Source organism: Endocarpon pusillum (genome assembly GCF_000464535.1).
Source record: "Endocarpon pusillum Z07020 unplaced genomic scaffold C720987, whole genome shotgun sequence".
NCBI lineage: Eukaryota > Fungi > Ascomycota > Eurotiomycetes > Verrucariales > Verrucariaceae > Endocarpon > Endocarpon pusillum.
The window spans coordinates 34255-58374 of record NW_006913582.1 but is presented as its reverse complement, the minus strand read 5'-3'; the positions used below and the strand labels follow the sequence as shown (position 1 = coordinate 58374).

Here is a 24120-nt window from a genome sequence, read left to right as displayed (position 1 = left end):
AATGGCTGGGGTGGTACTATCCCCTACATCATGATAAGTAGGGACATTGACGTCGGGAGCTTCTTCGCTGGGCTCAATCTCAAATCAGGCGTGTGCTGCTAGTTGTACAAGGGACTCTCGTCGTCACGCAACCAGATTGAAGCCTGCAGCCTGCCGGTAGAATCAGCTCTCCTTGAACTTCGTTTTTCATATGCTTTGTTCTCCACCATCAAACCCCACCCACAGACAAGATTGCTTGTAGAACATAACTAAATCAGGAGATTAGCGTTCGCAGCGGAGACCTCTGTGGCATCGTTCTGCGACAGACAGTGAGATTGGGGGAGTAGATGGGCGGGTGGATACATCAAGAGCGGTGTTCAAGCCAACTCACTTGTCCACTTGGCTGAACGGACTCCAGGCGGGCCTTGACATTGACTCTGCTGTGAACACAGGAAACACTACTTACTGCTTACTGCTACTGAGTTCCATCTGCTCCACTTCACTGTGGCCAAGCGCTAGCGTGGTTTGGTTTTGCTCCTTCCTTGCGGTTACAAATATCTGGCAGCCCCATCTCCATTTTTTGCGCACACTCTCACCACACCCATTCAAAAAGTTGATCCCCAACCATCTACTATCACCCAACTACATTTCTTGCATCAACAACTGCGCTCTTACAGGCTTACACTCCTTTGCAAGTCACCGTCAACCTGCCTCTGGCTTCTGGATAGTCTACAGCTATCTCAATATCTCACTCTTGACTTGCTACCGAGTACCTTCTACCAAATCATCCACAATGACGATCTCACTCATCGCCATCGGCTTCATCCTTCTGAGCCTGAGCAAGTCCATCTTTCAGGGCTTTGCTGAAGCTACTAGTCCACCTGGTATATACCCGATCTTCAAGTTATGTGGAAATCAAGCCGATGTCTGACTTGATGATAGTTCTTCTCAACTCCCGCAACGATGTCTCCGCTCTCGGTGATCACGATCTTGATGAAGGTGAGTCTGACTAGACAATGACTACGAAACAAGACTGACAAGGTCGTTCGACAGGTCATGAAGGCGACGCCGCTGTCAAGATGAACCGCGCTGCTGGTGTTTTTCCGCGTAGTAAGATTTCGCCTTCACCTCACATAAACCTCGCTTTGACGCCGCTAATACTCGAATTTGTCAGACGTCGTCCACACCACTACCGAGACTGTAACGGTCACTGTGTGCGAGACTACTCCTCCAGCAACTGTTGTTCCTCCTGTTCCTGGCACCACTCCCGTCGAATCAACCCCTCCAGGCACCGGCGTTCCGCCTCCTGCGTCTAGCAGCCCACCTCCAGCTGAAAACCCTCCTGTCTCTTCAGCAAACCCACCAGCTACGCCAGAGACATCCGCACCAGTCCCACCGCCAGCAACCCCAGCTTCTTCTGTGGCCACACCACCAGCCAGCGAAGCCCCACCTGCATCTGAGACTACCGGCAATCCACCTCCACCAGCTTCTTCTGGGTCTACAACTATCACTGTGCCAGCTGAGTCAACCTCCATTCCAGGCACCTCAGGTGGTTCCTCAATACCGCCCAGCAGTGCACCATCAACTCGCGCAACTACCTCAACTGCACCTCCTGCCAGCTCGAGCGCCCCTCCTCCTGCGCCCAACGCTGGTGGTCAAATTAACTACGACAAGACTGCTATCATGGCAGGAATGATATTCGCTGCTATTGCAGTGATCTGATCATCCCCTTCAATATGGCGTCTTTTACCTGTCCTCAACATACGGTAATTTCCATCAGGTTTGGCCAATATGTTAGGAAGGTTGGACAGACATTTTGGGGCACTGATCCTCTCTATTTTGCTTTTGCCATTGCGAATATGCCGCACTAATTCATGTTCTTCGACAAAATTGCTTGAGGATTTTGTCATTGCGGCTCATCGAGAGAGAGAGAAAAGGATGAGCAAGTGTTGATCTTTTGTCTCTGGGGACGTAGATAGAGACACGCCTGGTAGTGGTACAGGCGAGAGATAGATCAACCGCTCAATAATACTTTGCTTCCCATCTATCGTGATCGTGACATCAATATGTGACGTGCTGGCTTAGCAATATTTGCTGACGCTGAGCACCTCACCGCAGCACTCCCTTGACTCCCTCACCACACCTCCCCAGAACCACAATTTTTGCAACGTACGCAATCTACACCACAGCCTTTTTCCTTTGCGAGAATACCGTAATCCACCAATCCTTCTCCCTTCCAGCAATATGATTATCCTCTTCGCACCGAATACCACTCTCAGACAACAACATGCACACCATTCCCGAGATCTCTCAACCTCGTCCCCCTTATCGTCTTCACATCTCATATCCCCAAATATCTGCAACAAACTCTGAGCCATGACTTTTAATGTTGCTCGACAAACCGCCTAAGCAACCAAAACCCCAGCTTCGCGTACAAACCCCCCCTTCCCGTATGAAGATATACGTATGTTATCGTCGTGACCTGCTCCACCGGGTTTGGCTTCTGTTGGGCTTATGTAAACACTTTCAGTCTTGGGTGTCTGGGTATTAGAAGGATGAAGAGATGCGAGATTGTTGAGTCCTGGAGTTTGTTTGGTTGGGTTTCTGGGGAAGAAGTTATTGGGTACAGGGACAGGGACTGGGACTGGGGATGGGGATAGGGATGGGCGCTTTGATGAAGGACAGGGGTTGAGGTGATTCTACATTGTAATGTATATATACGGGGAATAGGAGGAGATGGAAGGGAAGGACGGAAGGGAGGGAGGGGAGGATGAGATGGTTGGAGGATTTGAGGCGGGAGCTGGGGCTGCTGCTGCTGCTGTGTGCTACTAACTAAGTTACTATTATTATCATTGTTGGCTGGGGTGATGGTTGGGATATTTGGATACTTGGGTAAGTATCTGCCAGGATGGAGGGGGTAACTATCTAAGGCGGGTGAATGACCACGTAACTTTGGACGGCTGTTTGGGGGAGGTTGAGATATTGCAGTGGTATTTCCAGTCGTAGGTTGATGGAGGACTGATTCTTCATAAGTTGCTCGCTACGCTCAGCTTGCTTCAGTGCAGTTCATTCTGGTTTGCTTCGATCCTGCAATGTCTTGTGCCATATGCCTTTGCCTGTGCCTATGCCCTAGCTACTCTCTCCCTCGATATATACACAGCTTCGAAGTTCTCACCCCACGCCATCCCATCCCACACCATCAATTAGTTGCCTTCCTCCATGCACCATGCACTCAGAGCGCGCAATCCCATACCAGCTGCGCCAAGCCAGCTCATCAACCATGCCCCTCCTTCTTGTCCTTACAAACCCAACACCCACCCACCTCGTCAATCTGCATCTTCAGCAACCGTGCATTGGTGACTTTGGCGCCGATGCTGCGCGTGAACGGCGCCGATAAGAGATCCATATCGAAATCTTCGTTAGTGTCTAGTGGCGGAGTAGGGGGACTTGAGGGACGACGGGCGGATTTGGGAGAGGAGGTTGATTTGCTAAGGCGGTGGTGACGGGGAGGAGGGTGAAGTAGGTGAGGGGCGTGGTAGACGTGGCCGCATGCGAAGCCGATTAGGGGGCTGGATTCTGGGTGTTGGATTTGAGTTAGCGGGTCAGTGGTATAAGAAGGTGGGAGAGGCAGAGGAAACGGACCAAAAAGAGCGAAATGCAAAACTTACCATACTCGCCAAACACAGCATCACAGCCAGCGCAATGGCCCGGTTTCGAACTCACCCCGTCCCCGGACCGCACTGCTACATCATCCTCCCCCTTCACTGCCAGATCCCTCGACCTAGTCTTCCTCCCTCCAGCCTCAACATCGAATTTGATTCCCCTTCTCCTCCCTTTCCTCAACTTCTCCATCCCCACCGCTACTTCTCCTTGCAACACCCTCGCCACCCCCACACTGATACTATCCTGCAAATCGTATTCCCTGACCATCTTCTTCAGCCCGTCTCTCAACCCCTCAACCTCAAGCCCACTCGGGATCCGCTTGACTAACTTGATCGGGTCGACCGCCGTGCCCACCTCCGTCAACAAGCCCTCGATAAATCTCGGCCGGGACATGCTGTAATCGAGTAGATCGTCCCAGAGGTCCGGATCATCCTGTTGCTTTGCAAAGGAGATGGCTTGGACGACATCCTTGAGCTCGTCGATGATGAGAAATAACGCTTTCTTCATTTGGCCCGTCTTGGCGAGCAGGTAGACGAGTTCCGAGATGTAGTGTTTGCTTTCGCAGACGCGGACAGCGGCGTCGAAGGTGTAGGCTGTGGATGTCTGGAGGAAGTCCATAAGGAGGATGCGGTCGTAGTTTGCGAAGAGGGTGACGGCGGTGTCGGCAAATTGTTCGATGAGGAGTTTGCCTTCGTCGGCGATCAGGTTTGTGGATAAGGCGGAGTGGCCGACTTTGGGAGTTGATTGGTGATCAGTAGAGGTTGTTGCGCCTTGACCTAGCCAGAGGGCACGGAGGTAGAGATAGAGGAAGAGCTGGAGGGAGGGCTTATCTAATTGATGAACAACTTGGTCTGGCTGGACGGTGCCGTGGTGAGCTTCGTCGACCAGGAGTGCGATAGGTTCGGAGGTCAGGTCTTGAAGTTCGGAGACGGAGGCGTGTTGGAGTTGGGAATGAGATACGCGGAGGAGAATGAGGCCAGGAATGTCGTCTGAGACGTCACTAAGAAGATGATGCTCCTTGATTAGAGTCAAGGCAGTGTCGGCATCTTGAAGGCGGATGTAGCAGCGTAAAGCGTCCGAGGGCCGGCCACTGGCTAGGTAAAGCTTCGCAAGGCATTCCTGCAATATACGCCAATCTCTGCTTTCTTTGGGTGTTGCGAAAGCATCTCTAAGTTGATCTTCCACGACCGTGGTAATACTACTAGCATCAAACAGAGTCGGAGGCCAGAGGTCGAGAAGTTCCTTGAACCGAGCGCGGTCAGAATAGACATAGTGGCCAAGGATCCTCTCATAAAGGAGCGATGGCAGTGGTGGAGTGATCTCGAACGTCGGTACATTAGGACTAATCTCATCAAATTTGTCGTTGCGCACAAAGAACCATATCCAGTGCTCCCATCTGGAAGACGTATTCAACACCTTGCTTGCAACTTCCGCTGCTGCAGCCCAATTCTTGTTGGCAATCAGCTTTTGGAGCCAGAGCTCGCCCATCTTACGTTTCTCCTTCTCCGCAGCAGAGTTGATATTGTCATTTTTCGATGGACTTGAAACTGAGTTAGTGTCTGTAAAGAAGTCCGCAAGACTGTTTGTTCTGTGTCCTGGGCCTGCCATGAATGAGCCCGACCTCGAAGGAGTGGTCGGTGATGAGACCTCAGACGGCTCGGTATTAGAATCCACAGCTTCAGGATGTAGATCCAGTAGCTCCCAAGCCTCTTGATAGCGGCCCATATCGTGGAGCCAGCGCAGTCGATCCGCGAGGTCCCGTTTTAAGGCCACAATGCAATCGTAGGGGCTGATGATAAAGATCTTCATGCCAGAGGATGTGGCAACTTCGTTGACCTGATTGGGTTGATGGCCTGGACTCGCGACCTGTCCGGAGGCAACATCGCTTACCTTAGTACTGCTGCCCTTTTCATCACTATTTCTCCCGGAGAGCATGCTTCCACCAGAGGTGAACAAGCGTCCAGGGTACATTGAAACATCCCATACACCCTGGCCGATTGTTTCCAGGCCTGAACTTATGACACCGAATGCTCCTCTCTGATTGATTGTAAGAGAGAGCCTCATTGGTGGCAGAACTCCCAGATGATAGTCTGACGCAGAAAGACTTTCATACCTGCTGACAGTCAAAGTGTCAGCACTGACCTCTTCCTTTGTGTTGATATCGATTAATCGTAACTCTGGTTCAAGAGCATTATGTCGCTGATGCCTGCCTTTCTTCGTAGAAGAGAGGGAGGATGCTTTTGCTGGTTGATCCTCTGCCGACTCCGTATGTGCAAGAACAACAAGTAGATTTTGGGTATAAAGCGAAATGCCAGCAATCGTGCAATCCACACGTAGACTGTCCAAGTTAGCAATCGAAAGCATACTCGAGGATATAAATAGAGAAAACATAATACTAACATATTCGTAACCTCCGCACGTCCAATCTTTCGCTCACCTGCCTCTGTACCAGTTCCAATACTGCCAGCATGGACTCGAATGAGCCAGACCGTATCACCCCAGCCGACTACAACTTCTTCAAAGTCTGGTTTGGAGGAGGTCAAGGGCTTGCCATTGCTCTGCAATGTGCCGGTCCTTGGCTCATCATCCGTTTCCAGATTTCCTCTGTTAATCCACTCAGCTCTAGCCTTCCACACTCCAGCCATATCATCCCAGCCTTGTCGGCTCGGTCTATCGATGTGACTGAGACGCTTCCACTCAGAACCTGCTTCAGCACTGTTCAGATGTAGATTTGATCTCATCAACTTCATACCATGCTCGTTGACCCAAAGAACATATTTTCCAGAAAGTGACCATTTGATAATGCTGATGACACCTTCGCCACTATGCAGGACCTTATCTGTCCCACTATGTGAGCCCAACCCAACGGCACCAAGCCAGCCTTGGGCGGCGGCGGCGGCTCCCCCCAGGCTGGCATTTGCGCTCTTCCCTGCTTGCCCCCCTGTGGTGAGAATCAGGCTTCCGGCCTGACCTCCCGAGAGGTAGTTGCGATCGTACTTGTACTCAGGCGACAAGGCGACAGCTTGCACAGGTCTGCCAAAATTCCGTAGCTGGACATCCTTTGCATCGACAAGTGATGATATGCAGATATTGCCGTCAATCGAAGCTGTACCTATATAAATCGAGTTCGAAGGAGTTGCCGCAATGGCGAACGGTTTTGGGCTTTGCTGCTTTCCCGAGGCCCCTGAAAAGGTTCTAGTGGAGTGAGGTCGTATTTCCGACGCCAACTTGTTGACATTGTCTGTTCTTGGGAGCGGAAGTGGGGGAGGGAAAGGTGATATTGACACGGCCGACACGCTTGCGGAGTGAGCACGATAGACTCGTAGAGACTGGAATGACGGCAGAGATAGAGTGTGCTACTGAATTAGAGAGGTCATGGATAGGATAGGAGGGGATAGGTACAATGTTGCCGTTATGGGTTCCCACGATCTACACCAGCTCGTCAGTGGTGTGTTGCCATGCGCCGACACTCCTTAGGCAACAACGCGTACCATTTTGTCACCTCCGACAAGAAACGCGCTGACGGCATCTCCATTTCTGTACACGGAACTCAGTCGCTTGCTGACGGTGGCGTATTTGAGCCGTGGCTCTTCCTCCTCGTCATCCTCCTCCCTGTCCTCCTCCCCGTCCTCGTCCTGAACCGACGCAGAGGCTGGCGGTCCGTCTTGAATGCCACCATTCCTCATGGGTGTTGTGTCTGATATAGCAGGCTCCGTCGAGCCCTCCCCCTCCGCCATGCCTGGTGTCCGGAATTACACAGAACTTACCCAGAATTTCCGGACGTGGTGAGGGTGGATGGAGGAACTTCCAATGACGTCGCCAAGCCTGCATCGGAGCTCAAACAGAAAGTTGGGATGCAAAGTTCGAACCGAGCGGGAAGAAAACCATCAAGCAGACTACAGAAGTTCTACAGGCGTTTTCCTAGTGATTGTTCTGGACGTCTGAACCTGTTGCATCTCCGGTCGGCTATACTCTTTATTTCTGCATGTCTCGCATACAAATTCGATCATTTGCTCTCCTGTCTGGTCCGTATATCTGTCCATCCTGTCGGCAAGCCGCTGGAGACTTCTCAAGGCAGAAGGATCTTCGACCATTACACGCGGCACCTGCTCTACTTCTCCCGCGGCGCCGCGACTTTTTCTCATCTAACTCAGTCTTGAGGCAGCAAGTACAAAACCCCGATGGTTCGAAGGATAAGCAGCTTACGCAATCCGACAATGGCGAAGTTGCGCAGATACCAAAGAGAAAGGGGGCCCGAGCTTCGGCTGCAAAAACATCCTTGCGTCGAGTAGCTGTGGAAGCCCAACGATCCAAAGACAGCTCGCTATCCAAATCACAGTCGGTGGGCCAGGAGGCCCAAACAGCCAGGTCGGTCACTGCGTATGCTGTGGCAGAGCAATTCAATTTGGCGAAAGTGGATGAAATCCTTAGAGCTCAGGGATACGAACCAGATCCTTTCAACACAGGTCTATATCCGCAATTCACACATATTCAAGTTCCCCTCTCGTCCATCCACCGTAGCGCGAAGACCTCAACCAAAGCACTATCGTCCAAGGAGATTGGTGATGTGTTCATATTTCCATCTGGCACCCTGGTCAGCTGGTCGCTGCCCGAAGCTTTCACTGCGTATTTTGCAACACGAACTTTATTACCTGCCGCAGAAGGTCCGCATGTCAACGAAGTCGAATTTGAAGATCTGGATTACGTCGAGGATCCGTCTCGAGAGCACAGCAGTATTAAGGGAGACACTATCATTTTGGGTACAAAGCAGGACTCAGCAACCGAAGGTGATAGTCGTAACATAAACTCTGTGCTCACCAAAGTCGCATTTTCGTCTGGGTTTGCTAGGAGTACCAAGCTTGCTGTTCTTGAAACAATGCTTCTGGACTACTTCAATTCCACCCGAGACATCCCTACATTCCTCTCCCGTGGCTCACGACTACCATACAATAGGTCTTTCATTCTGCGCAAGACCGGTCAGCTTCTGTCCTTGAGAGCTCAGTTGAATCTCTATTCGGAACTCACCGACTCATTACCGGACCTCTTCTGGGACTCTCGCCATGAGCTAGGTCTTGAGGGCTACTATGATCAAGTGGGAAGAGCTCTCGATGTTGGTATTAGGATCAAGGTGTTGAATGAGAAAATGGATTATGCTCAAGAAATAGCAAGCGTGCTGCGAGAGAGGTTAAGTGAGAAGCATGGCCTGGTTTTAGAATGGACCATCATCACATTGATCGCGGTAGAGGTCGGGTTCGAGATATTAAGGCTTTGGAAAGAGGGCTGGCTGCAAGAGAGGGAGCAAGAACGTGAGCCTGCCCCGAGCCGATAGCTTTGGCGCCTGAAAAGTCTTACGACAAAAGGATGTCGTGAACAAACGGTAACACGAAATTGAGCACCTAGCGCATTCACGACGGCTCAAAGAAGCGCTCCTTACGGCAAAGCTCAGCACGGCCAACTACATCTTCACCTCGCAAGTATGGCTACCCCCCGGCAGAGAACTTTCTCAGGAGTCTCATCAACAAGTGTCCTGGGAAAGGACACCTCACTAACCTCACTACAGCTAACAAACGCACGCCTTCATGTACAATACTATATATACCCATAGATTCGAACAAATATCAAGCGGAATGCTAGCCTTTCCACGATAGTAAACATGCACGTGCCAAAGACGTGATCTCGAACCTACAGAGCATCCCTTGCACATTGCATGACCTGGCCATCCTCTAAGCCGGAGAATGCAGCAATCTTCGTGTCCAAGAACATGCCTGCAAGATATGCACAATGTCATTTCGCCATGATATACCGGGGCGCGGCCATTTTGCCCCGTCAGCTGCGATTACCTTAGCATCGAATGCAGTCAATAATTTGCCATTCACCGCCCTTCGCTCTGAGTTGAATAATGTCGGCGCGAGAAGCTGCCTCGTTTGCTTCGCTTGCATCAGCTGGAAGCAGCCCATGTCTGTCAGCACGCAGTACACGCTATGGGTTTGGCCATCTTCATAGTCTGAACAGCCCATGGCTATATTTGTCCGCTTTACACGTCGATCAGAAACCAAGACATTTTCACAATGATCGAGGCCATGAGCATATAGCTGCATGCTTTGACAAGACGCGGGTAGTGTGAAAGCCCGTTTGACATCAACGATGAGTCCAAATCAAGCCCAGTCGGTGCTTCCGACTGTCACAACGTCCGCGAGACTGCGATGAGTGCAAACAAGGTTTACACTATAATGTCACAGGTCTAAGAAATTTCGTGGTCAGGCCTCTGTTACAACCACCATCATGGAAGCGGAAGCTGAAGCTGACTGACTTTCAAATCAACATACCATTCTCTAAGCCACTCCCCTTCCCTTTGCAAAAAGTAATGACCCACATCTAGAGTTCTTGGCGCTAAGCTGACCTGTTCTACCCCCAGCCAAGGTTCGCTCAACTACAGTTCGCCACAACAGTCCTAGCACAATGTGCTCGAGCACCGTGACCACCTGACTTTGCGGCCAATGCCCTCGGGTCCTTTCGGGATCAGTTGAGTACGGACCTCTTGTTCGCTGCCCCGAATGGCCCAATTGTCGAAACCCGCAGTTCCCTAAGGTCAACCATATTGAAGAGAAGTCTCGAAATCGGCTCTATTAGGTTTGCCGATGGGCTGAGGATGAAAGGCGAAGACGACGAGACCGCACAATATGGATGGGTTGAGCTTCTGCCGTCTGGTGTCCGGATGTATGATATAACAAGACTGTGCAAAGCCTGTTGCATTGTGGAATGATTTTAACTGAACTCGGCCGTTTTCAATGTGTCAACTAGAACCAACAACCGGCTTTTCGCATCTATTAGAGTATTAATGGGAGCCAGATGATGACGACCTGGTTTTGCAGCTGCTAGCAAAGGAATTGCACTATCGGTAGGGAAGTGTATCGCTAGCCTCAACCTGACGATGGCTCTGGTTTCGTTATCAGAAGCCTTGCTCTGTTGCTCTTTCCTTTGCTTCTTGATCTGCCCAGCGATTTCAGGAATCTGAATTAGTCGAAATGGGGCCATTGGGGTCTCTGAAGTTTTTTCTTCTTCCATGGACTCTTGAAGCCGCCTTACCCACAATACCTGTGCCTTGAAAATGTACCATCACATCGAATTTCTCTGAGCTCAACATGTCAATCCCTATCGTCCAAATTGCAGTAGAGGTGAAGAATATTACGGGATCGCTGTGTTGTGGCATTGCCCCTTAAATTCAATTGTCCTAACCCGCGGTGTTTACTCAGCACAAAGCATATAATTTTGTGTTTTGGTGCAGGTTACCAATATCCTTTGGCACAGTGGTGTAGTGGTTTAACATACCATTACCTCGCCACAAAATCAACAGTCCCTCCCAAAGGTCCTTTCGACAACTGTTACGCTGACACATACCCCCCGAAGTCAGATACCAGTCCTCCTCCTCTACGAACCCCTCCCTCCCTTCGAATACGAAAAAAACCCTCTTCGTTGAGGGTTTCTCCTGATCCTGACCTGTCTATCATTGACAGCTTGGGGTTAAGGTTTTGCTTTTTGTTCATTTTCCCTCATTTAGTATCTCAGCGAGTGATGACAGAGACATACCCCGACCTTTTCCTGCTACTTTCATTCTGGAACTGTGATTACTTCTGACCTTTCCTGACTCTGGTTCAATTCTCTGGCTTGTAAAGCCTTTTTATTACAAATCAGCCTTGCTAGAACGTGCTGCGGATATAGCTATCATAAAGGGGTCAGCCTTGGCAAATAGCGTCGCTCCCTTTCCGGGTTTCTTGGCGACATCATGATAGAGGACATGGAGAGTTGGAGGGCGATGGTCTGGCTCCTATCCGAGTATGGCATTCCCACTCTAGTCTAGTTGAAAGGAGCCTGCTACACCGTCTGTAGAATATATACAGAAGATTGACGCATATCCTGGAGGAAGGTTGTGCCTAAAGAGAGTATCGCATTTAGAAAGTGGCTGAGAAATGTCATTTGCATATAGTTCTCGAGCCCGCTGATGGATCGATAATCTTCGACGAAGACCAAGACATTGGGCATTTGTCACACCCAATTGGAATGATGGCTGAGCGAAATCGCTAATATTACAACCAGTCACTGTGGGAGGGAGGTCGATGAGACCAACAAATATGTTTCTCCATTCCTCGGGGCACTTTCGTATTTCAGCTGCTGGACACATTCAACTAACGTTGAATATTAGGTGCAGAAGAGTGCAGCAAGTTCGAGGCTGGAGGGCGATACCTAATATGCTTCAACTGTACTTCGTATATGTATCTACCATGTAGCAATAGGCAAGGCCACTCGATGTAGCGCTCCATTGGTGGGGCTAAACTCAAAAAGTTTTGTGGACTTTGTGTCCTCGCGCGAATCGGTTTCGTACATGGCTCTTGATTTGTATCTGACTTTACATTCCCGTCCTCCTGACCAAGAATCTTTCTAGATATACAGCCTTCGAAGCAAAATATCGCCTGAATTGAACCCAGCCTTTCCTTCGACGCCTGCCCTTCGTTTTTCCGAGCTCCAGCCCATCCCGAACTCCTCGCGTCTTTCCATCCCTGCCACGATCGCGGACGCCCGTTCTGCATGTGGCGCCCATCGAGTAGCCAACAACATGTCGGTGTTACCAGCTGAAGTTCATACGGCTTTGGCGCAAATTCTACAAGCATTACAATCTCCCGACAACAATGTGCGAACGCTGGCGGAAGAACAACTCCACACCGACTGGACTGCGGGCAGACCAGATATCCTGCTCATGGGACTGGTGGAGCAAATACAAGGTGCTCAAGATGCTGCGGTGAGCAAGGCTCGATGCTACAAGGACAATTGAGACTGACGATATTCTTAGACAAGATCTTTCGCCGCGGTGTTATTTCGTCGAATTGCGTCGAAGAACCGCAAGAGCCCTGCGAGTAGTGAGATGACGGAGCTGTTCCTATCTCTTGGTCAGGATCAAAGAGCTGCGATCCGGCAGAAATTATTGGCTTGCTTTCCAGATGAACAACTACCTCATGTTAGGAACAAGATCGGAGATGCCATTGCTGAGCTGGCAAGACAGTATACAGACAACAGTACGTTTCACGCATTGGCTCAGGCGCACTGCTCAGTCTGACATTTTGTTTCAGATGAAAGTTGGCCAGAGCTTCTCGGTGCCCTTTTTCAGGCCAGCCAATCGAATGATCCCACCATGCGAGAGGGAGCTTTTAAAATATTCTCCACCACGCCTGGAATAATTGAGAAACAGCATGAAAGCACCGTACAGGAAGCATTCTCGAAAGGTTTTAAAGATGAGAGCGTCGAGGTTGGTGCGCATTGCCATCTCATCAATATCAGACTGACCACCATATAGGTCAAACTTGCTGCTCTGGAAGCCTATGCGTCTTTCTTCCATTCGATTACCAAGAAAGCGCAGACTAAATACTTCAACCTCCTACCCGACATTCTCAATATTCTCCCGCCTCTCAAAGACTCTGGGGATTCGGAGCATCTGCAGGCTGCATTTGTTGCTCTCACTGAACTTGCAGAAGCTGCGCCGAGGATGTTCAAACCCCTCTTCAATAATGTGGTCAAATTCAGTATTGGCATAATCCAAGATAAAGAACTTGGTGACCAGACGAGGCAACAAGCTCTGGAGTTGATGGGCACATTTGCAGATTGCGCCCCTGCTATGTGCAAGAAGGATCCATCATATACTCAAGACATGGTTACTCAATGCCTCAGTCTGATGACTGATGTCGGAATTGACGATGATGACGCATCCGAATGGAATTCGTCAGAAGATGTGGGTTTTCTCTGTTGTTGTTGTCAATCCTTACTGACCAAGTCTAGCTCGACCTGGAAGAGAGCGATCTGAACCATGTTGCTGGTGAACAATGCATGGATCGTCTTGCCAATAAGCTGGGCGGTGCTGCTGTGCTCCCAGCTACCTTCACATGGCTACCCCGAATGATGGTTTCCTCGTCTTGGCGAGACCGACATGCAGCACTGATGGCCATCTCAGCAATCTCAGAAGGTTGTCGAGACCTGATGATTGCTGAATTGGACAAGGTCCTCGAGCTGGTCGTGCCAGCTCTAAGAGACCCCCATCCTCGTGTACGATATGCCGGCTGTAACGCTCTTGGTCAAATGAGCACAGATTTTGCCAATACGGTGCAAGAAAAGTATCACCAAGTGATTCTCACCAATATCATCCCCGTCCTCGATGCGCCAGAACCTCGTGTACAGTCTCATGCAGCAGCCGCCCTGGTCAATTTCTGCGAAGAAGCAGAGAAGTCAATCCTCGAGCCGTACCTAGACGAGCTACTTACCCACCTTCTCCGGCTTTTACAATCTCCCAAGCGCTTTGTCCAAGAACAAGCTCTTTCCACGATTGCTACCATTGCGGATTCCGCTGAAACCGCATTTGGCAAGTACTACGACACTCTGATGCCCCTGTTGTTCAACGTTCTGCGACAAGAACAATCCAAAGAATACAGACTTCTCCGAGCCAAAGCTATGGAATGTGCCACATTGATTGCTTTGGCAGTTGGGAAAGAGAAAATGGGCGCTCAAGCTCTCGAGCTGGTCCAAATCTTGGGCAATATACAAGAAAGCGTTGTTGATGCTGATGATCCACAAGCAAACTATCTACTACATTGTTGGGGAAGGATGTGTCGTGTACTAGGGATGGATTTCGTGCCCTATCTTCGTGGCGTGATGCCTCCTCTGCTTGAGCAAGCATCGGCCAAAGCTGATATACAGCTTCTCGAAGACCAGGATCAAGTCCAAGCAATAGAGGATGAGGGGTGGGAACTGGTGCCGCTCAAGGGCAAAGTCATTGGTATCAAGACCTCCTCGCTTGAAGAAAAAAATACCGCCATTGAATTGATCACGATCTATGCGCAAATCTTAGAGGCCAGTTTCGAGTCATATGTCCTTGAAATTGCGGAAAAGATTGCCTTCACAGGCCTCGCATTCTTCTTCCACGACCCTGTCCGAGTGTCGTCAGCCAAACTGATTCCCCAACTTCTAAATTCATACAAAAAGGCGCATGGCGAACAACACCACCAATTCCAGCACTTATGGAGCCAATCAGCCAAGAAAGTGATTGAGATTCTATCAGCCGAACCAGCTATCGACACTCTAGCAGAGATGTACCAGTGTTTCTACGAATGCGTCGAGGTGGTAGGTAAGAATTGCCTGTCAGATGAACACATGCACGCTTTCATTCAAGCTGCCAAAAGCACGCTTGTTGATTACCAAGAACGGGTTAAAGGTCGCATTGAGGATAAGCAAGACGCTGCAAATGCTGGAGCAGAAGATGAAGACGACTCCGAGAGTGTGCAATACGCAATCGAAGACGACGAAAGCTTGCTCTCCGACATGAACAAGGCTTTCCACACGATCTTCAAGAACATGGGCGTCGCATTTATACCGGCATGGCAACAACTAATGCCTTTTTACGACTCCTTTGCTGCATCACATGACCCATCTCAACGGCAGTGGGGTATCTGCATCTTCGACGACGTTCTCGAATTCTGTGGCCCTCAATCGTGGGAATTTAAAGACCACATCATACAACCAATGGTCAATGGTATGCAGGATCAGAATTCCGCCAATCGGCAGGCAGCCATATACGGTGTTGGTATCGCAGCGCAGAAGGGAGGTGAAGCCTGGGCCGATTTCTCCGCCGTCAGCCTGGATTTTTTGTTTCGAGCCACCAAGGTACCGAATGCAAGGAGTGAAGAGGAAGTATTCGCCACAGAAAACGCATGTGCTGCCATTGCAAAGATATTACATTACAACAATTCGAAGGTGGAGAATCCTCAACAAGTGGTCGAATCGTGGATTGACACCCTACCCATCCTCAACGACGAGGAGACTGCGCCGTACGGTTATTCATTTTTGGCGCAACTGATCGATCAGTAAGAAATTTTACTCCTACAGATCTTTAGCATGAGAAACTGACACGCAACACAGGTCAAATCCAGCGGTGATCCAAAAAGCAGCCCAGGTTTTTCAACACATCGTCCAAGCCCTCGAGGCGGAAATGATCCAAGGACAAATTGCTACCAAAGTCACCTCGTCGGCGAAGCAACTTGTGGCCCAGACAGGTATTAATGCGGAACAGATATTGCAGACTCTTACGCCGGAGGGACAGGTGACAGTGAGGACGTATTTTCAATGATGGAGTTGGAATTACCGAATCGCGTAGCGAGATAGGTGCCTCGTGGAGAGCTACAAAGCCGCGCAGATCAGCGCGAGAGTTGATGTGAGTTTTTTCATGGCTGCATACAAGGCTGGTGCAAGGCAAATTAGCGGCAAGGGGGGAGAATTTGGACGAAGTGACGATCTCGGATCAGCATATCATGCCATTACCACCTAGGAGAGCTACCTCCCACCAACTCAGCAAACATCGGCGTTCTCTAGATGGTGGACAGGGACTCGCGAACACTGATACTTCGAAGTAGGACGGATGGTGCATTCAAAGGCACGCCGCGACCTTGTTCCTCTGTCACACAACCCGAGAGCCAGCATGGGGGGTCTCGTGACCGGAGGGATGTGCAAGGCCGATGATTCCAAACGACAGACGTCTATCTGGAAAATACTCAAGCATTCAACCGAGGGGGGGGGGGGGACAAAGAGACCACCGCAATGAAAGCAAGTCGCTTGCAAGACATCAAATCGTCTCAGCTGGCGAACTATATAAAGTAGGAACTCGCTCCCAATCCGTTTTTCATAGCATTACATCCAGAAGGGCCCGAGCACATGTGCCTCTCATCAGATCACTCACTTGAACTATGGAAAGCAATACATAGCCAGCAAACGGCCAAGTGGTAATCTGGATGTAAAATGAGTTGTGAGTTGATAGATCCATGCTCTCCGTTCGGTTCAATACGCAGACGCTGACAAGCAATGCCCCCTGGGAAACCGGCAGGCAGTATCTACATACTGCCTTCATAGGGCCACGCTGAGTATACAATCGGTCTCATTCCTTCTCTGTACTTAGCAATCCTGAAACGAGATTTGAAAAAAAAACTCTCGTCTTTTCATGTGTTGATATAACGTGACAGCTCATCCCTCCCACCGAGCACCGTAGCCCGGTCCTCCTCTCCCTCTTAACCTTCTCACCGAAGAGGACAGCAGGGCTTATCGACAGAATATATGTACCATGACATTCAATTGACTTTTATAGACCCCACGCTCACCATACCCCCAAGCTATATAGTAGTGCATAGAGTGAAAGTAATCGGAGTCGCTGTACACAAGATGCTTAGCTACATGAATACTCGTACATAGCCAGCCAGCCAGCCAGCTTGCTCAGAGCGGCGGACCATCAACAACGAGCGGCGCTGGTGTCTTCATTATGATTAATCATCCGGTACCGCCTGCCTGCTGCAACAGCGTAGCGAGCGCGTATGTCCGTTTTTGGTGGGTATTGGTGCTGGGTGGGTATGTTATGTTGTATGGATCTCTCTTGGGGGAAAGGGGAAGGTGGGGATGGAGATCTGGTGGGATTAAGGAGTACAGTGGATGGATGGATGGATGGGAGGGCGTCTTTCTCGTCAGTTGGAACGGGAGAGGGGGCGTGTGTGTCACACAATATTTACTTGCTCTGGGCCAGCCTCGGTTGAATCGAACAGATACGTAACTCGGGGTTTCATCGAGAGCTCATACTAAGTTAGCCCGAGGCGCTCCCTCCGCTCGCTGGAGTTTTGGTTTCGGTTTCAGTTTCCTTGAAGGTCGGGCAGCATTGACAGGACAGATGTGGGGATAAGGGGGCACTGCTTCCAAAAGTGATATACATTTCGCTAGATACTAATCTTTCGGCCGTCGTGCTTCTCCCTGCTCGGCAGAACTGAAGAGTGATCACATCACGGACGAGATAAGCGTCGTCATTGCTCTCTTCCTGCGTCTAGCACGACTGCTCTCAATTCTTCCCCATTTCCCCGAGTAGGATGACAAAGGCAGCAATGGAGAATGAGCGCTCAAAGGCTATCCGGGCTCATCATGATGGGATCGCCATCTGTCAGAGCGGCACTACCACCCCTGTGCGTCAGACCGTTGACTCCACCGGCACTAGAGCCGTCTTTCTTGTTCGGACTTTCCAATCCGGTAGCGCTCGGAACGTTGAGCTTGAGCTTTCCCACGCCGGTCTTCCCCATGGAAGCCGAAGATAGCGATTTCTTATCATTGAGCACACCGTTGACTTTGGGAGATTCACCTTCCATCCCAGCTCCCACACCGGCACTAGCCGCGGAGGTGTTGATACCATTCAGCTCGGTCGCCGGTCCGCTCTTTTTCTTCACACTGCCCAAACCCTTCGACATTCCCTTCCCAACACCGTCTTTCTTCTTAGCGGGGCTGGGATTCGCCGTCTTGCCTTCCCCAATCTTCCCGGTGGCAGGCAGACGCGGCCGTCCATGATTCGGGCGTTGTTTGGGCGGTAACTCGAGGTCTTCGGCGAGAGGCTCGTCGTTATTGGCGTGGAGTTTACGGAGGAAGAATTCACGGATGAGCGTTGGCTGGGATTGGATGGGGGAGAGCATGACGCGGGGGTAGGGAGGGGGTGGAGGAAAGAGATGTTCGGTTGTCGTGGTTGCGCTATTGTTCGGAGATGGTTAGTAAGTGATGTATGTAGGATACAGCGGTAGATGGAGAAGATAGGCCACGGCAAGGGAAAGAGGAAGTACATACTTAGGATCCGCCAATCTCCCCACCGTGCTCAACCTGTTTTGTAGCAGATGCAGTGGCACGCTTAAGCTGGCTAAGCCCAACTCTCTGTCCAGCCCTAACTCTTTAAAGCCGAAGAAGTCTTCGTCGATGTCCTCCGCGAAGTCGCCTCCAACGAACTGTTCGCTTCCGTCGTTGAAGTTCGAGGATCCGTCGGCGGATCCATCATTCAGGGCAGGTCGAAGGAGATCGGCAAGGTGCTTTCGCATCCGATCGTGCATGGTGGTGAGCTTGGAGGTGAGGCGATCAACGTCGTCGCGACAATAGGTTTCTAGTTCTGATAGGGAAAGTCCAGATTCGTGTAGGGTGTGAAGGATGGATTCTTCTGGTGTACACGCGGGTTTCCAAGTGACTGTGGTTTCTGGTTGGCCGGCTGAGTTGGCGACGGTAGTGGTGACGGCAATTTTCGGTGCTTCCTGATAATTTACAAGTGTGGTGGCAAGGCGTTGGAAGTATTCAGCGGCCATGTCGGTGACAGCGTCCAGGGCTGATGGCTGAAACTCCTCAAAACCAGCATGATAGAACAACTCCCCAACCGAACGTTGCAGTGCAGCTTTAGCAACATAAGGTGCCACGAGAGGTCCAGAATCCGACATGACATGGTCTTCGATGTCGCGTTCGACGAATGGTTCGGGTTGGTACTTTTGGAATTGATTTTGGTACATTTGTGACTGCAATTGCATCTGCTTGACAACGCCGATCTTGGTGCACACCTTTCTTGTTTCCTGTAGTTGACGCATGTTGGATTGTAGCTTCTGAGCAAGCTTGCTTCCGCTCGAGACGAATCGGTTCTTGGGGTACAGTCGTAAGAAAGCTTCGGTCTGGTCGATAACCTGCCCCTCGGAGTCCTCTTCCCATGCTAAGTGACGATCAAGGTCGGGAACACCAGCCAGAGAATCATAGTAGTCAGGAAGCATACTATCGTCCTCGCCCTCCATGCCTTCCGCAAGGGTCTGTCCATTCGTGGACTGCTTCGGCTCTTCGGTATTGGCCTTCTCTGCATTGGGAGTGTGATCGGCTATCGCTTGTTTCTGGATCTTGAGCCACCTTCGCATCCTAGATTTGCTTCGAAGCAAAGCATTCTCATCGGCATTCAATCGATCGCCGCGGAAAAGTCGATGTCTCTCCGCTGCCATCAGTGCGCGGTCTTTCTTGGTTTTCTGCTTCCACAATCTGTACTCTTCATCTTCTTGCTCGATGACGGCTGGTGGAGGGAGAGAGCCACCGATAAGACCTTCGAGCTCCAGCGGATCTGCGGTACTTCCAGGTATCCCGCTACTAAGGCCATGCGGACCCGACGGCGTCAACGAGCCAGGTGGTGGAGGAGTCAAACGGCCTTCGTTGTTTTCCGAGTCTGCAGCAATACTGCCGCTTGCATATGATCCGAACGCCTGCAGTGGCGGTTTGGTGTCTGCAGTCGGCGCGCTGTCAACAGTTGGTGCTGTCTTTCGAGGCGCTGGTGCACCTTTCTTGGCCGATTTGCCCGGTGCCTTACGTCCTCGTGATGACATGATAGGCTCGTCGTCACTTTCTTCGGCCCCGTCATCGATCTCACCATTTGCCAACTGTTGGCGTCTCTCTTCGGCCTCCACCTCCTCCCGGTCGCGAATGGTGATATCTGGGATCAAGGGGACTAATTTGTCCGTTTCCTTTCTCATGAACAGCGCATGCTTGCGAACAGGATGATCTGCTCTTTCGTTGTAGTCAAGACAATTCTGCCATATTAGAGCCAGATCTTTGATGAAGTCGGCCTTGGAGCCATAAGCCAACTGCTTGAGCTTTTTGGTCATGGTGCCCAAATCCATTGGATTGGGAACCTCTGTTGAGTATTAGTATCTTTGCAACACAGCTGAAGAGATCCTTACTGATATGGTAGTCAGGCGCTTCTCGCTTGGCCACCTTGTTCAGGAATGGCCCGGAATGCTCTGTCATGGCTTTCAACTCATTGAGTACTTTCTCGGCTGCCTCGTAAAGCTCTTCTTGTCCTACCCTCTCTGTACTTGCCCACTTGCTTCGATTCTTTCGGACCTCGGTCATCAAAGCTCGCAGCTCAGATTCTGTGGCATGCACCTTTGAGCGATGCTGGTCGATGCGTGCGATCAAGTTTTTCAGCGTGAGATTGGATGCACCAAGGTTGGCACTGGCAAGGCTGCCCTGTTGGTCGGCAGGATGTGTCCTACTGCTACCATCGGCTTCGGCTTCCGCTCGTCTCTCGGCCTCGTCAAGTCGTTGCTGGTCGAGCATAGCATCCCTATCATTTTCGAGGGTGAAGAACATCATCCGCGATGCGCGCTGGACGCTTTCGACCTCTGCCCGCTTCGCCTCCTCTAGCTTCCTGCGAGCAGCCTCTGCCTCTTCCTTCTGCGACTTCGGTGGGACAGTCTTCACCGTTGTCCTGAGTATGTCCGACGAGAGCCTCGATTGCACAACTGGCCTTGGCATGGGCGATTGGGTTGCATCGGCGACGATCTGTACCTTATGGCTTTTACCCTTAAGCGGAGATGCATTGATCTCGGTGCTATCATCTTCGTCATCGTCGTCAAAGTCGTCGTAATCGTCATCATCCAATTTGCGCTTCTTCGATACAGTGGCCGAAGCTTGGGTTTGCCCCTGTGTCGCAACCTGGGTGTTTTGCGCCTCGAGGTCTTGTTCTGCCTGTTTTTCTGCCAATGCAGCCTGATATTCCTCACTGAAGAGATGGGCAATCTTGTCTTCACAGGCATTGTACAGTTCTCTGAATTTGGCGGTTTGAGGGTCATCGTCCACACTAGTGTCACCCTCCGCAGCTGTACCGGATTGCGACCCATCTCCCAAACTGCGCAACCTCATCCGGGGAGTGCTTGGTCGCGATGGGCCCTTGAATTGGCTATGGAGGAAATGGGCTGGGGGATGGTGATCATCGTCGGGTGGGCGCAGGTGATTTGGTGGCAGCCATGTTGCGTGGTGACCCAGCGACATGGCCGCCGATTTCGCCTGTACGGCGGGCGAGGGGTGCGGCCTCCACGGTAATTAGGAGTCGCTACTGTGATCACATCGAAGGCTTTGTGGGTTGGAAAATGGAGGTAGATGGTATTTTGCAGATCGCTGATTCGAATGATGATAAATTTAGAGAATAATTCGATGAATGGTGGTGCTATGTCGATGGATTTGATTGCGGTGGTTCGTCGCTGGTAGCCAGTACAGCTGGGGGGTTGAGGTCAGAAGAGACTCCGACCGCCCAGCCCAGAGGCCTGAAGTCACCCAGTGTAACTACTGTAGTATAGTACTCGGTCACTATCTGTCTGCACTGGCTAAGAAAGTCAGTCCGCAAACCATCGAAGCCAGCTAGTAGATCCGTCACTAAACCCATCCACTCTTTCAAAGACCTGACTGTTTCTGTGCCCCTGAATGATCTTGATGGGTTTTGAGATCATCGAGAAGATGGTATAGGTGTTGGCTGTGCACTTGCGCAGAACGAGGGCGCAATTGCAGCTCTACCATACCTGACGCCTTCAGCTCGGCCGTCCAGCGGACATAACCACCATGCGAATACGATTCCCTTTCGCAGGTAAGCTTACGAGATTCTGATTTTCTGAGACTTTCATGGAGGAGATTAGTCTTAATTAATCATCTCTACAGCTGCCTTTTTGGTCCTCCTCTTCCTTGCTTCCGCTGGTGGTCTTCTTCCGCACTCCGCCCTCCCAAATACACCTACCTCCCCTGTTCCTCAGACAGACAAGTTCCTCCACTTGCTCACCTTCTTTGCTCTGACCGCGACCTTTTACTTTATACTGGATACCACTCGCCGGCGCGTGCTCCACATTACTTTGTTTGTTTGCACTTTTGCATTAGGTGTAGGCAGTGAGGTGATTCAGGGCCTTCTACCTAACGACCGAGATTTCGATCCGTTGGATGTTCTCGCCAATGTTGTCGGTAGTCTCGCCGCGCTTGGGCTGGCTAGCGCATATCACAGGCGATCGCTAGAAAGGAGGCGGAAGGCCAAATATAGCGCTTTGACTGGTGAGGGCCCAGGAGGGGAGCAGGATCTGGAGCTTGGCGAGGCTGGCATTGGGTCGGGACCCAGTAATCGAAACAGAGATGAGGGTCAACAAACAGGAGTGGTACCTATAGCATCGAGGACAGTGGAAGAGGAGCTGGACAATTGGGATGAAAATGCAGAGGATGACGCTTGGGACGGGGATGACGATGCTACAGGCACAAGTACTGCCGGGACCAAGATTACTCCCGCAAGCAGCTCTGCTGGCGATGACGACGCGCCGAAGAAGGTCGCGGTTGATTGAGTCGGCGTTCCCAGGTTATATTATTCATAAAAGCTAAACAATGTGCATTCTTCAATGCAAAGCCAACAACCATCCCATAAACGCTCATTTCAGCCTAACTATTCTTCCGTGTGAGCCAAGCAGTGCCACGGCATTGCCATTTGGGGCTTGAAGCTTTGGTATGTCGGCAACAGAGAGCTAAGAAAAAGAAGAGATTGAAGATACAGCATCCAAATCCTGTAATATCCAGCGGGGAGTTCATGTTACTTAGGAGATAAGTCAGGAGTTTCATTTTGGGACAGCGGAACATCATACAAGGTCTTCAGCAGGAAGTTATAGCTTTCGAAGGACTTTTGATTTGCATACTACAAATGACAATTAGATTACTCGCATGTAAGCCCACGCCGGTAGCCTCCAAGAGAGCTCGTTAGCATCATACACCGTTATAATTCACAATCGAATCTGATCACTTCGTTGGCGGTAGGATACCCTCTTTTCTCAGTTCGTCGATGGCATCCTCGAAACTTGCTGGAGTGTCTTGGTAACCATGAAGCCATAGCTTCTGGCGTTGTTCATAAGCATGAAGGCCATAAAGGTCCAAGTTGCTTGTTTCCAGGCATCTTCATCCAGATTATTTGAAGCTTCTCCTATGCTGCCGACATCGGGTTGAAGCCTTTTCCATCCATACAGTCCATAGGAGCTGCCCAAGGACAAGCTTGGCGTGTATCTTGCTGCTCAGCCAGCAGCTGTACCCCAAGAAGCATTCCATTCTACTCGGAAATGGCAACTCTGAGTCCGGAAAGACATCCTTACCCACCGCGACAAAGGGACCGGGGCCTGTAGTTAGATTTATAGGGTTATCACACGACACACCAATAACATCCTGAGGATAAGTCACAACGTAGTCCCAACCTTTGTCTTTGGGCATCTTTCTTGGCACGTCTTGCTGGTCGTAATAGAAGTTCAAGGGCCGATCACTGGACCCGGGTCACTCTTATCCATTGAGTTCTGAGGCCTCTGCCACTGGACGCCGACTTGCTTTATCCTGCTGTAAGGATAACGCCGTTGAGTCTTTTTCTCTGCGCCTGTATTGCCGAGAACTTCAAGTAGATTTGAAAACATGGGAACATTGACGTCTACGTTCTCCTGCTCCCAACCTTTAGCATCGTAGGCACAGAAGAACAGATAGTCAGCCTCAACGTCTGTCAACTGCTCCGTAGTATCCATTGACGACGACTGCAAATAGAGCGTTGACTGCGGAATGTTAGATGTCTGAGGCCCTGTTGAAAGTTGCTGCCGCTGCGACATGCTGTAGACATTTGTTCATGTCTTAGGATCTTTCGACAGCGCTGAGATAATCTCGGGGCCATCTACACCTATGGCGCCAATCACGATAGCAGTAAGCATGAGGTTAAGGCAACGAAGACAAGAGAATTGGGAGAAGACCGCTCCTTACAACTGAGAGATGTTTTAAAGCAAAAGGATTGAGTTATCAGACATCGAAATAGTA

At 50.6% G+C, this 24120-nt stretch overlaps 7 protein-coding genes across 7 annotated transcripts; 4 read left to right on the top strand and 3 right to left on the bottom strand.

Moving 5' to 3' along the window:
* Positions 1–772: 772 nt before the first annotated feature.
* Positions 773–1701, top strand: EPUS_01208 (uncharacterized protein; the record flags this gene model as incomplete). Its single annotated transcript, XM_007788501.1, has 4 exons — positions 773–863; positions 922–978; positions 1033–1089; positions 1154–1701. 4 exons carry the CDS (start codon positions 773–775, stop codon positions 1699–1701), a joined length of 753 nt encoding a protein of 250 aa, XP_007786691.1.
* A 1552-nt stretch (positions 1702–3253) lies between these two features.
* Positions 3254–7379, bottom strand: EPUS_01207 (uncharacterized protein; the record flags this gene model as incomplete). Its single annotated transcript, XM_007788500.1, has 5 exons — positions 3254–3555; positions 3648–5980; positions 6043–6998; positions 7045–7071; positions 7134–7379. The coding sequence occupies 5 exons, from the start codon at positions 7377–7379 to the stop codon at positions 3254–3256; spliced, it is 3864 nt and encodes a 1287-aa protein (XP_007786690.1).
* Positions 7380–7627: 248 nt separating this feature from the next.
* EPUS_01206 (uncharacterized protein) lies at positions 7628–11952 on the top strand (the record flags this gene model as incomplete). The annotated part of the gene is made up of 2 exons (XM_007788499.1): positions 7628–8948; positions 11843–11952. The coding sequence occupies 2 exons, from the start codon at positions 7628–7630 to the stop codon at positions 11950–11952; spliced, it is 1431 nt and encodes a 476-aa protein (XP_007786689.1).
* A 301-nt stretch (positions 11953–12253) lies between these two features.
* Positions 12254–15805, top strand: EPUS_01205 (uncharacterized protein; the record flags this gene model as incomplete). Its single annotated transcript, XM_007788498.1, has 6 exons — positions 12254–12436; positions 12488–12710; positions 12765–12940; positions 12989–13420; positions 13468–15542; positions 15598–15805. 6 exons carry the CDS (start codon positions 12254–12256, stop codon positions 15803–15805), a joined length of 3297 nt encoding a protein of 1098 aa, XP_007786688.1.
* Positions 15806–17606: 1801 nt separating this feature from the next.
* On the bottom strand, positions 17607–21309 carry EPUS_01204 (uncharacterized protein; the record flags this gene model as incomplete). Its single annotated transcript, XM_007788497.1, has 3 exons — positions 17607–18222; positions 18316–20170; positions 20217–21309. The coding sequence occupies 3 exons, from the start codon at positions 21307–21309 to the stop codon at positions 17607–17609; spliced, it is 3564 nt and encodes a 1187-aa protein (XP_007786687.1).
* A 564-nt stretch (positions 21310–21873) lies between these two features.
* EPUS_01203 (uncharacterized protein) lies at positions 21874–22631 on the top strand (the record flags this gene model as incomplete). Its single annotated transcript, XM_007788496.1, has 2 exons — positions 21874–21898; positions 21970–22631. The coding sequence occupies 2 exons, from the start codon at positions 21874–21876 to the stop codon at positions 22629–22631; spliced, it is 687 nt and encodes a 228-aa protein (XP_007786686.1).
* A 942-nt stretch (positions 22632–23573) lies between these two features.
* On the bottom strand, positions 23574–23918 carry EPUS_01202 (uncharacterized protein; the record flags this gene model as incomplete). Its single annotated transcript, XM_007788495.1, has 1 exon — positions 23574–23918. One exon carries the CDS (start codon positions 23916–23918, stop codon positions 23574–23576), a length of 345 nt encoding a protein of 114 aa, XP_007786685.1.
* Positions 23919–24120: the final 202 nt, after the last annotated feature.